The sequence below is a fragment of the Quercus suber genome, unplaced genomic scaffold, assembly GCF_002906115.3.
Source record: "Quercus suber isolate HL8 unplaced genomic scaffold, Cork oak 2.0 scaffold_532, whole genome shotgun sequence".
Lineage (NCBI taxonomy): Eukaryota > Viridiplantae > Streptophyta > Magnoliopsida > Fagales > Fagaceae > Quercus > Quercus suber.
Window position 1 is genome coordinate 39047 of NW_027069980.1, and position 13342 is coordinate 52388.

The 13342-nt window shown below is 32.1% G+C and overlaps 2 protein-coding genes across 2 annotated transcripts; both read left to right on the forward strand.

The window, feature by feature from the left end:
• The first annotated feature begins 1758 nt into the window (after positions 1 to 1758).
• On the forward strand, positions 1759 to 9474 carry LOC112009944 (alcohol dehydrogenase class-P-like). Its single transcript, XM_065763920.1, has 9 exons — positions 1759 to 1849; positions 5492 to 5628; positions 7845 to 7891; positions 8018 to 8343; positions 8451 to 8533; positions 8628 to 8703; positions 8784 to 8845; positions 9039 to 9134; positions 9234 to 9474. The coding sequence occupies exons 1-9, from the start codon at positions 1759 to 1761 to the stop codon at positions 9459 to 9461; spliced, it is 1146 nt and encodes a 381-aa protein (XP_065619992.1). The 3' UTR covers positions 9462 to 9474.
• A 164-nt stretch (positions 9475 to 9638) lies between these two features.
• LOC136063468 (alcohol dehydrogenase class-P-like) lies at positions 9639 to 11293 on the forward strand. Its single transcript, XM_065763910.1, has 7 exons — positions 9639 to 9810; positions 9917 to 9999; positions 10094 to 10169; positions 10250 to 10311; positions 10505 to 10600; positions 10700 to 10861; positions 11085 to 11293. Exons 1-7 carry the CDS (start codon positions 9639 to 9641, stop codon positions 11199 to 11201), a joined length of 768 nt encoding a protein of 255 aa, XP_065619982.1. The 3' UTR covers positions 11202 to 11293.
• Positions 11294 to 13342: the final 2049 nt, after the last annotated feature.

Genomic DNA, 13342 nt, shown 5'->3' on the forward strand with positions numbered 1-13342 from the left:
TCATCGCACTGGCGAGTGTGGAGGTATTGACAGTGTGTCCCCCGAGTTTTTCCGTATTAGGTGCTTGGCAACATGTTAATTGTGTGTATGTGTTACTAGAGTGAGGTGTGTGAATGTGAGTCTCTTTTCTTATTTTATTTTAAGGAGTCGCCACTAAACGTTGGTTTTGTTCTAGGTGTGATTGGTCAGCTGTTTGTCTAATTTATTTTAATTAACTAAAAATCAATTCAAGGGTTATTAAATTAATTAAGGTAACCAAAGTTTTGAACCAAAGATTCTTAGACTTGGAAGTTCGGTTACGAGTGGGGAAGGTGTTAGACACCCCATATCGCCTATCCAAAGGATAGTACTTTCTTTTAATATAATCACAATGTTTACATTTTAGAAAAATAAATTAAATACTTGGCATTTGTTTTTGAAAGAATTTTTGTACAAACAATACATATAAATAACATATGAATATTATTGCAAGGAATATGTACAAGCAAACATGTGAATATATATAAATAACATGTGAATATTACATTGCAAGATGGTAAATATATAGCTGGCATGTGAGTATTATTTACTATGTATCTAGCATATGAATATATACTACTCTACAATATAAAGCAAAAAGGAGAGAAGAGGAGAGGAGAGGAGAGGAAAAAGTCATGTTATGCCGTTTAAAGCAATAAACATATTTATTCAATTGATATGAATTATGGACATGTCGCAACCTCTTTAAAAATTGTGTCATTGAAAGGAAATTGATTGAAAACAATTTTATTTATGTAGAAAGGTGAAAAAAAAACACCATTATTTACATTTGAAAAAAATGAGTATTTTCCTTTTGATTTTAAAGCTCAAGACTTTTGGGAAAGACTTATTTTAAGGAAGAATGTTATAAACTTTTGGGAAAAGGGTTTTGAAAAAGGTTTTCCTCTTGAGTTTCTATGAAAAGGCCTTTTTTTTTTAATGGGAAAAATATAAGGAAAGAGCAATCTTATTTTAAGGAAAAGGGATTTTTATGCACCTAAGAAAACCATATTCAAGATTAAAATCAATGTTATTTAAGGATAGAGTTTTATTTAAAAAAAATAATTTCCTTGATTTTTTTTTTTGGTGGTAAATAAGAGAGTTTAAAAAGTGAAAATCCAGGGTTTTTGGTTAAGGCTTTAAAGAAAAGTTAAAACTTTATACCTTAGCAAAAATGGTTTTGAAAATGATATCTATTGAATATTTAAAAATGCCCCATCAGAAGACTTTTTATTTAAAGCTAGGCTGGAAAAGTTTTCATTTTATTTTGTTTGAAAAGCCCATTTTTGAAAAATGATGGCATTCGGAGACTTTTTGCAAAACTATCTTCTTAACAATGCATTTTTAAGAAGGTTTACTCAAATCAAGCTTCTCATTGTATGGTGGCTTAGGGTTCATGGTGCCAATTAGAAAGCTAGTACCATTGAACCGTTGCACCCATGAGAAGATAGCAGAGGGAATAAATTGGGCTTAATGTAAGGCATAAATTCAAGATTTAAAGCAATAAAGGAATGTAAGAAGAACAATCATCCCAAGAGTAGCAGAGTTAGGAAATTTTTTCAGGGGGGCCAGTGAATACATTTTTGTGTAATTTTTAGATTTATTACCAATGTAAAAAAAGATTAATGGAAAATTTCAAAACTAAGGGGGCCATGGCCCCCTTGGCACCCCCAAGCTCTGCCTATGATCCCAACAAACATCAACAACAGTAGAAGGGAGATTGAACTTATTACAAGAAAAATGGCTTTTAAGATTACTGCCCAACTTAGCAGTAGCATGGATTGCAGCACTACAAACTCTACTAGTCCAGCAGAAATTGCAACTAAAAAGGGTCTTACTAATGTCTAAGTCCTCGTTTGGGAGGAGAGAAAAGAATGAGATGAAAATGAATAATTTTAGAATATTTTTCTATTCCCCTGTTTGGGAGTTTAAATAGAGGGAATGAAAGTCTATTCCATTGTTTGGGAATTTAAGTGGAAGAGAATGGAATGGGTAGGGAAATAGTTATTCCTCTTTATTCTCTCAAAACCTCAAATTTTCTATTCTCTAAAAATTGAGAGAAATTAAAGGGAATAGAATTAGATTTAATTAATTTTTTTACTAAAACTCCTAAAATACTCTTATATATTTAGCATTTTATTTTAAAATAGGGGTCTACAAATAATATTATCATAAAATGATTTCATTCATTTCCCTCTGTGTAACTCCCAAACAAGGTTACTTATCTTCTACTCATTTATTTTAAAACATAACATCCAAACAAGGTTACGTAATTCCACTCCATTTCATTCATTTCCTTTCCATTTTTTTTTATCCTTTGCTTAAATATATTTCATTTCATTCGTTTATAATCATTCCATTAGATTCCTTTATGAACTCCCAAATAAAGCGTAAGTGAATGTAAATGATAATGACACATTTCATCACTATGGGTCCATTTGGATACAACTTATTGTTGCTGAAAGTTGCTAAAAACTGATTGTTGTTGAAAACACTGTAGCAAAATAATTTTTAAATGTATGAATAGTATCGTGGGACCCATTTTTAATATTTTTTAATAGAAAATAGTAAATAAACAGTGCATAAACAGTGCACGTACTGTCATAAACAGTATTTTTTGTCCCACAAAGTCAGCAAAAGCGGGCCAAAAAAAAAAAAAAAAAAAAAGAGAAAACGCGCAGGAGAAAATGCACCGCAACTATAAGCTCTATCCAAACCCTCACTATATTGTTGACCAAATTTGTAATCAAACTTTTTCTATTATAAAATGGATTAGATTTAACTATCTCATCAGCAATCTAAAAATATCCTAAATAGATGATAGTCGATCTTTATTTTGATAAATTGATAGATAGAAGATAAAATCTTAGCTGGACCATCCTTTTTTTTTTTTTTTTTGAAAAGTTAGCTGGACCATCCTTAATAAGTCTAGACCAATAGTATAAATACCATCACAGAGAGACAAATACAGAGCACTCGCATTCAAAACAAAAGTGATCTAATTTCAGTCAGACAATAACAGTCGTCGCATTCCAAGCTAGCCATGTCAAGCACAGCTGGTCAGGTCATTAAGTGCAAAGGTGAAACACCACACTCTTCTTTTCTCAATATGACCATGTTTTTGTTGTTGTTTTCTTCTCTGTTTCTGTTTATAATTTTTTTTCTCGTTTTGATTGATCTTTTGCAGCAATTCAAGTGGGAATATATGTATAAATTGATCACCTTTTAGTTTTGTTGTTTAGAGAATAGAGACACGCACTTCTTCATTGCATGCTTTGGTGTTTGCATTTTCGTGAGTTGACCTCTTCATGGCTTATTATTCTGTGTCAGATTTGTAGGAACAGTTAAATTAATTGAAAACTTTTTATTGAAACTATAGTAGATAAAATTATAAAGAATTGAAATAATATAGTAGAACTCATAAATAGTACTAAAAAGTGCAATGAGACTCATAAATAATAGTAAAAATAAGTTAAATAATAAAAAAAGCTAGTTTTTTAATTTGTGCCAAATGCACACTCAATATATTTAAATTCTCTTTTTATTAAATTTTATTTAATTTAATAAACAAACTAAAAAAAAAACACACACACACACACGCACACACAAACACAAGCAAATACACAAAGTTTTATTATTTTTTTGAAAGAATTTTCATATTTTAAAATCATTACATGGTAGTTCATTATTAGTTGTTATTATTTGTTGTCAATGTTAGTAGGTATGACCATTTTATTTTGTTTTAAATTTGTATAACATTCCATTTAAAAAAAAAAAAATTAGTATAACATTTTTATTTTTATGTAATTTTCATTATCTATTTTTCTTTGTTTTTTATAAAAATATTTTAAAGTAAATGATGAACTTAACCCATTAGCATTGTAATTATTGACCCACATATTTACGCTCATTCATATATAAGTAATACACTAAGTGTTTATTTAACCAATCATATGCTTGAACAATCGCTCACTTTACTTTTTTTCTTTTCTTGAAGCACTAACTTTATAATAAAAAGTTATTATAACATGATAATAATACACATGTACATGTAATAAACCCTCTGCATTTATTAATTATTAAATTACATAAAATTATATTATATTTATAGTATACACACACCACCTTCACACACACTAAATTTCATACAAATAACATTATAAAAAATTAAAAAGTAAAAAATAACGAATACAATTTGTATCGAAGACACTTACACGCATATAATATAAATAAAGAGAGAGATACTCACAACTCACAAACACCCACTTTTTACTCTTAAAGTCGGAGATATTGAAATAGTTAGACAGAGAAAAGAAATGAGATGAGATGAGATTTATGAGAATAAGATTAGAGATCAGATCAGAAACGGAGTGTCATAGAGATCTGTGATTTGTATTGTTGTTTGGTTTTGAGATGGGTATATGATTAGGATGTGCAAAAATATTTTAATGGATAAATTAAACTAGTAGAATTATATATATATATATATATAACCTTGGCTATATATATAATTTCTTTTTCAAGGCAGAGGGTTTAAATGAACCTTGAAACAAAATGGAGAGATTAAATTTACTTTTTTTTGATAATTCGATAGTTGGGGATGGAGAAATTTACAGACTTGATGTTTTCATTTAGAAACACTTAGAGATGCCAATTAGTTGAGCTACAAGGATATTGGCAAATGTCATAAATTGATGCCTCTTCCATCATTCTTGAAATTTAATTTAATTTTTTTTTGATAATTCGATAGTTATAACAGGGAAGACTTATTTGAATTATGGATGTTTTTATTAGAAACACTGTCAAGTTTTAACTAGTTGAAACTTTAATGTTGTATTGGAATTAGTGGACTAAATTGGATATGTGTTTTAATGTAAGCCGCGGTGGCATGGGAGGCTGGAAAACCATTAGTGATTGAAGAAGTGGAGGTGGCACCACCTCAGGAAAATGAAGTCCGCTTAAAGATTCTCTTCACTGCACTTTGCCACTCTGATGTTTACTTTTGGGAAGCCAAGGTAACGAAGGATGTGCAAAAATATTTTAATGGATAAATTAAACTAGTAGAATTATATATATATATATATATAACCTTGGCTATATATATAATTTCTTTTTCAAGGCAGAGGGTTTAAATGAACCTTGAAACAAAATGGAGAGATTAACTTTACTTTTTTTTGATAATTCGATAGTTGGGGATGGAGAGATTTACAGACTTGATGTTTTCATTTAGAAACACTTAGAGATGCCAATTAGTTGAGCTACAAGGATATTGGCAAATGTCATAAATTGATGCCTCTTCCATCATTCTTGAAATTTAATTTAATTTTTTTTTGATAATTCGATAGTTATAACAGGGAAGACTTATTTGAATTATGGATGTTTTTATTAGAAACACTGTCAAGTTTTAACTAGTTGAAACTTTAATGTTGTATTGGAATTAGTGGACTAAATTGGATATGTGTTTTAATGTAAGCCGCGGTGGCATGGGAGGCTGGAAAACCATTAGTGATTGAAGAAGTGGAGGTGGCACCACCTCAGGAAAATGAAGTCCGCTTAAAGATTCTCTTCACTGCACTTTGCCACTCTGATGTTTACTTTTGGGAAGCCAAGGTAACGCATTCAGATGATATTTTTTTGATATTAACAATTCCCTATAAAATTTCACATCAGATTTCAGATATAGTTGGTAAATTCATTATAAATGCCTATTAACTAAAATAAATAACAAATACGAAATTCCGTGTGGAAAAAAAAAATGGAGTATTTACCAAGTTAATATTTTGGGCAATACATCGAATAAATTAGGATAAAGTTTAGCTACAAAATTGGTTGTAGCCTTAGGCTACAAATTCACTCAATAAAATAAATATTATTGTATATTTTGAAAATCTAACCGTTGAATTATATGTTCTTTACACTCTTAATACACATGACAATTTTTGTGTTAATCGGATATTATTTACTATATAATCTATAATTTTATATTTTATACATAATTTTAAATTACAAAAACTTGCAATTTAAAAATTTATTGATGACATAGTTATTGATCTTTAATTTTCTTGAAATTTTGCAAATATGGAGGATATAAGAAGAAAATGTAATCCAATGGTGGATTTGTCAAAATTCACCTCCAATAAAAAGATATTGAGTGAGTTTGTAGCCTAAGGCTACAATCGATTTTGTAGTTAAACTTTGTCCTCATACTTTTAGCCCATTAATTACTAAGAATAGAATCATTTGCAAGTGTTTTGTAAAAGAACATATTGCAATTTTCAGACAATAATCGTTATAAAAGTGACATGTTTTTTCTCCAAACTAGCCCTCTAAACTTGTTCTATATTTTTTTACTGAATATGAATTTTGAAAATCTAACTGTTGGATTATATATTCTTTATGTTCTTAACATGCATATCAAATTTCATTCAAATTGGATGTTATTTATTATTCAATAAAAAAACTTATTTTTTGTATATAATTTTTACTACAAAAAGCTTGAAATTTTAACATGTCATTGATGACATAGCTATTGATATTTAATCTTCTTGAAATTTTGTAAGTATGAAGAATATAATAAAAACATGCAATTCAATGATTAGATTTTCAAAATTCACATCTAATAAAGAGATATAAAAAAAGTTTGAAGGTTTTTTTTTTTTTTCAAACTAGTTTGCCAAAGATATAGGAAGAGTTTGACGAGAAATTTCATATGGATTAGTTGCCAAAGTTCTTCTTTCTCCTTTTATTGTCTTTTTATAGTTAATATCATCTCTCTTTATGGTAAAAAAAAAAATTGAAAATTATATTTGTGGTAACTAATAGGTGTTTATTATAACCGTATATATTGTCCTAGGAATGGAGAGGCACAAAGATTTTGACGAGGTTTTTAAAGATTTTATCAAAGACAAAAAATTTAACGGAACAGTAACCATTTTTCATAACAAGGGGGAGAAAACGGGGTGTAACTTTTTCCTCTTCTTCTCTATTGATTCTATACTTCCCCAAATACAAGAAGAGAAAAAGGGTGATAACTTTTTCTTTTTTGTCTCATTGATCTAGACTTCTATACTTCCCCAAATATAAATGATAACCTTATACTTGTCTAACTTGCACCCAATTAGATAACATATATGCATGAAATTGTCTAAATTAAAAAGACATAAGTTTAAAATACAAAGGCAATTACAATAAGCATTAATTTTTAGCATGCTTTTGTATGTGGATATATGGGGTTGTAATTTTATAGGGAATTTCTTCAGAATTTTTTTTATAGGGAATTTTTGTAGAATTTAACATATAATTTTTTTACATTTCTGATTAATATTTTAATAAGAAAGGTCCATTATTATTATTTTTTTTTAAATTTTTTGGGAGAGAAGGGGCACATCGATATAATAAGAGCAATAGACTTAGTAGAATAAAATTTTTTATTGGGTGTCAAGTTTTGGAACTTAGGGTTTTTTTTTAAATTTAATTTAATTATTTTTTTTTAAGCTTGACAAGGCAAATACATGTTCTTAAGAAATTCTATACTATACAAATAAAGTTTTAATATATTGAATTATTGCAAAATAGTAAATGCTGTTATATTTGTAATTAATCATTCATTAATTTTGTTGGTTCCATTTCTGAAATCAAATTTGGTATCAAGGTGCAGGAAAAAATGGTTGAAGTTAGCCACGCTATTTCCATGTAATTTATAAACAGGATTTGATTAATGTATTTACAGATTGATGGGTAAAATTTGAGCATGCTCAAATTAGACTGGTGGGGTTGAGGCTGTATTCATTTTGTAGTTGAAACTAAAATGTCCCTTTATATTGCAGGGGCAGAAGCCGCTGTTTCCTCGCATATTTGGTCATGAAGCTGGAGGGTATGTATAACTTTTAAGTTTTTAGATCCTCTCTCTTCAGACCACAATTGAAAATCCTAATGGGTTTAGTAAACAGTTTTTTAATTGCGTGAACAAGTACTAATTGATTGCATTGTTGTTGCTCAGAATTGTGGAGAGTGTAGGTGAGGGTGTGACTGAGCTCAAACCAGGAGACCATGTTCTCCCTATCTTCACAGGAGAATGTAAGGAATGCCGCCACTGTAAGTCAGCGGAGAGCAACTTGTGTGAAACTCTTCGGTACGATAACGACAGAGGTCATATGCTCGCTGATGGCAAGACAAGATTCTCCAAAAATGGAAAGCCCATTTACCACTTTCTCGGCACCTCCACATTTAGCGAATACACTGTTTCTCATGCTGGCTGCGTTGCCAAGATCAACCCTGAAGCCCCACTTGACAAAGTTTGTGTGCTTAGTTGTGGAGTATCCACAGGTCTGGAGGAGTTCTTCATTTGAAGAATAATAACTATATCAGTGATAATATTCCTACTATTTTTTTTTAATTATTTTCCATTGGTCTATTTGTTTTTGTGCTTGTAGGCATGGGTGCCACTTTGAATGTTGCAAAACCCCAAAAGGGTCAAACTGTAGCCGTCTTTGGATTGGGTGCTGTTGGCCTTGCTGTGAGTTTTCTTTGTTGCTGTGTTCTATAGTTTCTGGCAACTGCAAAAGGATTAGAAAGAATTTCTAAGTCTCTAATCTTGTGCTGATATTTAGGCTTGTGAAGGCGCAAGGATGGCTGGGGCTTCAAGAATCATTGGTGTTGATCTGAACCCTGCTTGTTTCGATAGGGGTGAGTCACTAATGGTATACATAAATATATGTGCCTATTTACATGTTGGCGATGGTTTTGATTCTTAATCTCTTTGGCAGCCAAAAATTTTGGTGTTACTGAGTTTGTGAATCCAAAAGATCATGACAAGCCAGTTCAACAGGTTAGTTTGGGCGCCATGACTTGCTATTTCGTGATTAATCAGTTGGCATGACTAGCATGAATTTTGGGATTTCTTTTCTACTACATATTTTATGTTTTTGAAAATACCAGGCAACAAACCTGTTTTGGTGTATAAAATGTTTGCACTTCTCTCCCTGTTGAAACTAAACAGAGTTATGCCTGCTTAATTATAGGTGATTGCTGAGATGACTGATGGAGGAGTGGATCGGGCTGTTGAATGTACTGGAAGCTACCAGGCCATGATCTCAGCATTTGAATGTGTTCATGATGTAATCATTTAACGAATTTATAGCCATTTTCTCTTATTAGAGAATGCTTCCAAGTCTCCCATTACGTTTCCATCGAAACTAAAATTTTGTTCTTCTCAGGGGTGGGGTCTTGCAGTACTTGTTGGAGTGCCAAGTAAAGATGACGCATTCAAGACTCATCCTATGAATTTTTTGAATGAGAGGACAGTTAAGGGTACCATTTTTGGCAATTACATGCCTCGCACTGATATTCCTGCTCGGGTGGAAAAGTACATGAACAAGGTAAGCTTATATTTTCAGTTCATGAACCATTTCATCGTTCTTTCTTATACACGTATTTTTTTTTAATAAGCAACTGAAAATGGAATAAGCAGAGTGCAACTTTCTTAGATTATTATGAAATTTATAGAGGTAATAGCTTGTGATTGTTACTTTTATGTAACGACCAGGCCTAAATGCCGCCACTGTAAGTCAGCGGAGAGCAACTTGTGTGAAACTCTTCGGTACGATAACGACAGAGGTCATATGCTCGCTGATGGCAAGACAAGATTCTCCAAAAATGGAAAGCCCATTTACCACTTTCTTGGCACCTCCACATTTAGCGAATACACTGTTTCTCATGCTGGCTGCGTTGCCAAGATCAACCCTGAAGCCCCACTTGACAAAGTTTGTGTGCTTAGTTGTGGAGTATCCACAGGTCTGGAGGAGTTCTTCATTTGAAGAATAATAACTATATCAGTGATAATATTCCTACTATTTTTTTTAATTATTTTCCATTGGTCTATTTGTTTTTGTGCTTGTAGGCATGGGTGCCACTTTGAATGTTGCAAAACCCCAAAAGGGTCAAACTATAGCCGTCTTTGGATTGGGTGCTGTTGGCCTTGCTGTGAGTTTTCTTTGTTGCTGTGTTCTATAGTTTCTGGCAACTGCAAAAGGATTAGAAAGAATTTCTAAGTCTCTAATCTTGTGCTGATATTTAGGCTTGTGAAGGCGCAAGGATGGCTGGGGCTTCAAGAATCATTGGTGTTGATCTGAACCCTGCTCGTTTCGATAGGGGTGAGTCACTAATGGTATACATAAATATATGTTCCTATTTACATGTTGGCGATGGTTTTGATTCTTATTCTCTTTGGCAGCCAAAAATTTTGGTGTTACTGAGTTTGTGAATCCAAAAGATCATGACAAGCCAGTTCAACAGGTTAGTTTGGACGCCATGACTTGCTATTTCGTGATTAATCAGTTGGCATGACTAGCATGAATTTTGGGATTTCTTTTCTACTACATATTTTATGTTCTTGAAAATACCAGGCAACAAACCTGTTTTGGTGTATAAAATGTTTGCACTTCTCTCCCTGTTGAAACTAAACAGAGTTATGCCTGCTCAATTATAGGTGATTGCTGAGATGACTGATGGAGGAGTGGATCGGGCTGTTGAATGTACTGGAAGCTACCAGGCCATGATCTCAGCATTTGAATGTGTTCATGATGTAATCATTTAACGAATTTATAGCCATTTTCTCTTATTAGAGAATGCTTCCAAGTCTCCCATTACGTTTCCATCGAAACTAAAATTTTATTCTTCTCAGGGGTGGGGTCTTGCAGTACTTGTTGGAGTGCCAAGTAAAGATGACGCATTCAAGACTCATCCTATGAATTTTTTGAATGAGAGGACAGTTAAGGGTACCATTTTTGGCAATTACATGCCTCGCACTGATATTCCTGCTCGGGTGGAAAAGTACATGAACAAGGTAAGCTTATATTTTCAGTTCATGAACCATTTCATCGTTCTTTCTTATACACGTATTTTTTTTTAATAAGCAACTGAAAATGGAATAAGCAGAGTGCAACTTTCTTAGATTATTATGAAATTTATAGAGGTAATAGCTTGTGATTGTTACTTTTATGTAACGACCAGGCCTAATTCTTTGTTTTTATATGCTTATATAATGATACCGTGAATTGATGTTGCAGGAATTGGAACTGGATAAATTTATCACTCACTCAGTCCCTTTCTCGGAGATCAACAAAGCGTTTGATTACATGTTAAAAGGGGAGTCTCTCCGATGTGTTATCCGCATGGAAGGTTAAAACATTACCGATATGGTGTGGGAGAATAAGCAACGTATGATCTTGCTTTAAATAATATTTGTAATCTTATATGTTTGGGAGAATAAGCAATGTATGAGTTTATGTCACTTGTTTGTGATATGTTAATATATACACCTTACATTGCAACTCACATTTGATCTCATTCAAGAGCAAAATGATCATTTCACGTCCTAAGGAAAACACCGTAATTTTGACATTTGATCTCATATTGCATCATGTAAAATAAATCTTGAAAGCCTAAAAATCAAAATGACTAGTCAAGAGCCTCAAACAGGCCATCGGATTAAAAAATATCACGAAATTGAGTTTTAACGGTTAATATGCAACTACACAAATTAAGTCCAACCATGTGTGATAATGAATAATTGGTTTTAATTGGTCCAATTTAGGTCCAATTCAAATTTAGGACGTGTCATAACGCTATTAGTTGAGATCATGATTTATTGTAGGCTTGCATGCATAGAATTTAATTTGGTGGAACATTATTATGAAATTCCTAAATGGACATAATTAATGGTTGATTGATTGAATTTAATGATAATTAGTCCTTATATAATTGAGGAAGTTTAGGGTTAGTTGGCTGAACTTGCGGCCCAAGACATCATTAATAGAGTTGAAATTTGAGCATTTAATGTCAAAATCATGCCAAGCAAGCAAGTGGATATTTGTTACTGAACCTAATTACCAAAGTGCCTTTGGACACCGGATTTTGACTCCTACTACAAGTGACCAGCTTTGATCTCCAAGAAGTAGGGATGTCAATTCGGGTTAGCGTGTCGTGTTCGTGTCATGTCAAGGTAGGGGTATTCGACTAAATGGCTCAACCCTAACCTGACCCATTTAATAATCGTGTTATGATCCTTCGACCCTAACCCGATCCATTTAATAATCGTGTTATGATCCTTCAACTCTAACCCGATTTGTTAATAAGGCAGGTTGACTTGACCCAACCCATTTGACATGCTTAATAACAAATCGTGTTGGGTTGACACGAATGTAACACAACCCATTTTAACCTGCATAATATTAAATATAACATCCATCTAGAAATAATTTTTTTTACATCCCAAAAAGCAGTACATACACTTCAAGTCTTCAACCCACATTCAAAATAATATAGTTCAAGAAAAATATAACATTCATCTAAAAATAAGTTCTTTACACTCCAAAAAAAGTGCATATAGTTCAACCCAAATTCAAAATAACAAAGTTTAAAAAAATAAAATAACATAGTTCAACAAAAATATAATATCCTTGGAACTCGCCAAATGCTAAGTATTAATATTGAAAGAATTTGAGCAAACAGTAAACTAATCCTGACTATGACCACGATTACCATTCATAGATTCTTTGTTGATGTCCAAATTCATAACATCTTCCACGTGCTCATCCAATTTCATTTGTGCAAGTTCTATGCCAAAAAAAAGAAAGTATTAGTAGTTCTAGGGTCTGTAAAGTTTCAATTTCCAATTATATCCCTTGTAAATTTTTGTAATTACTCACTTTTCTTTTTAAATTTAAAATATATGTTGGATATAAAAGGTATTTGACAAATCTAAAATAAAATGAATATTTATTATTTATACGAGTTAAACGGTTTGTGTTAAATGAGTCATTTCAGGTTGATACAAATAAATTGGCGTGTCAAACGTGTCTATTGCGGGTTACGCAGGTTGACCCGCTTATGACACGTTTCTTATCGTGTCGCTTTCGGGTTGACTCGTTTATGACCCAAACCCATTAAGGCCCAACCCTAACCCGAAAAAACCCGTGTTGGGTTCGTGTCGTATTCGCGGGTTGGGTCGAACATTGACACCCCTACCAAGAAGTCTTTTTAAGGAGTTTTGGCCTGTTTAGCAAGCCATCTCAAATACAAAAATATACATTTTAAACAACATTACGCACATTTCCATACACTTTTTCATCCACATGTATATCAAAAACACCCAAACAACATAACTCAAACTACTCTTCCAAACACCCCCTTAATTTTGGTGACGTGTGACGTGTGTGCATTTTTTACATGAGGGTGATGTGCGTGCGAGTGAGTCTTTTACTCTTTTTACTTATTTAATTTTTGGGAGTCACCACCAACTATTGGTATTTTTAGGTGTCATTGG

Coding starts and splice junctions, on each gene's coding strand:
- LOC112009944 (XM_065763920.1), top strand. CDS start 1,759: ATGGCTTTTAAGATTACTGCCCAACTTAGCAGTAGCATGGATTGCAGC. Junction 7,892..8,017: donor TTTGGTCATGAAGCTGGAGG/GTATGTATAACT, acceptor GTTGTTGCTCAG/AATTGTGGAGAGTGTAGGTG. Junction 8,704..8,783: donor CCCTGCTTGTTTCGATAGGG/GTGAGTCACTAA, acceptor TCTCTTTGGCAG/CCAAAAATTTTGGTGTTACT.
- LOC136063468 (XM_065763910.1), top strand. CDS start 9,639: ATGCTCGCTGATGGCAAGACAAGATTCTCCAAAAATGGAAAGCCCATT. Junction 9,811..9,916: donor TAGTTGTGGAGTATCCACAG/GTCTGGAGGAGT, acceptor TTGTGCTTGTAG/GCATGGGTGCCACTTTGAAT. Junction 10,170..10,249: donor CCCTGCTCGTTTCGATAGGG/GTGAGTCACTAA, acceptor TCTCTTTGGCAG/CCAAAAATTTTGGTGTTACT.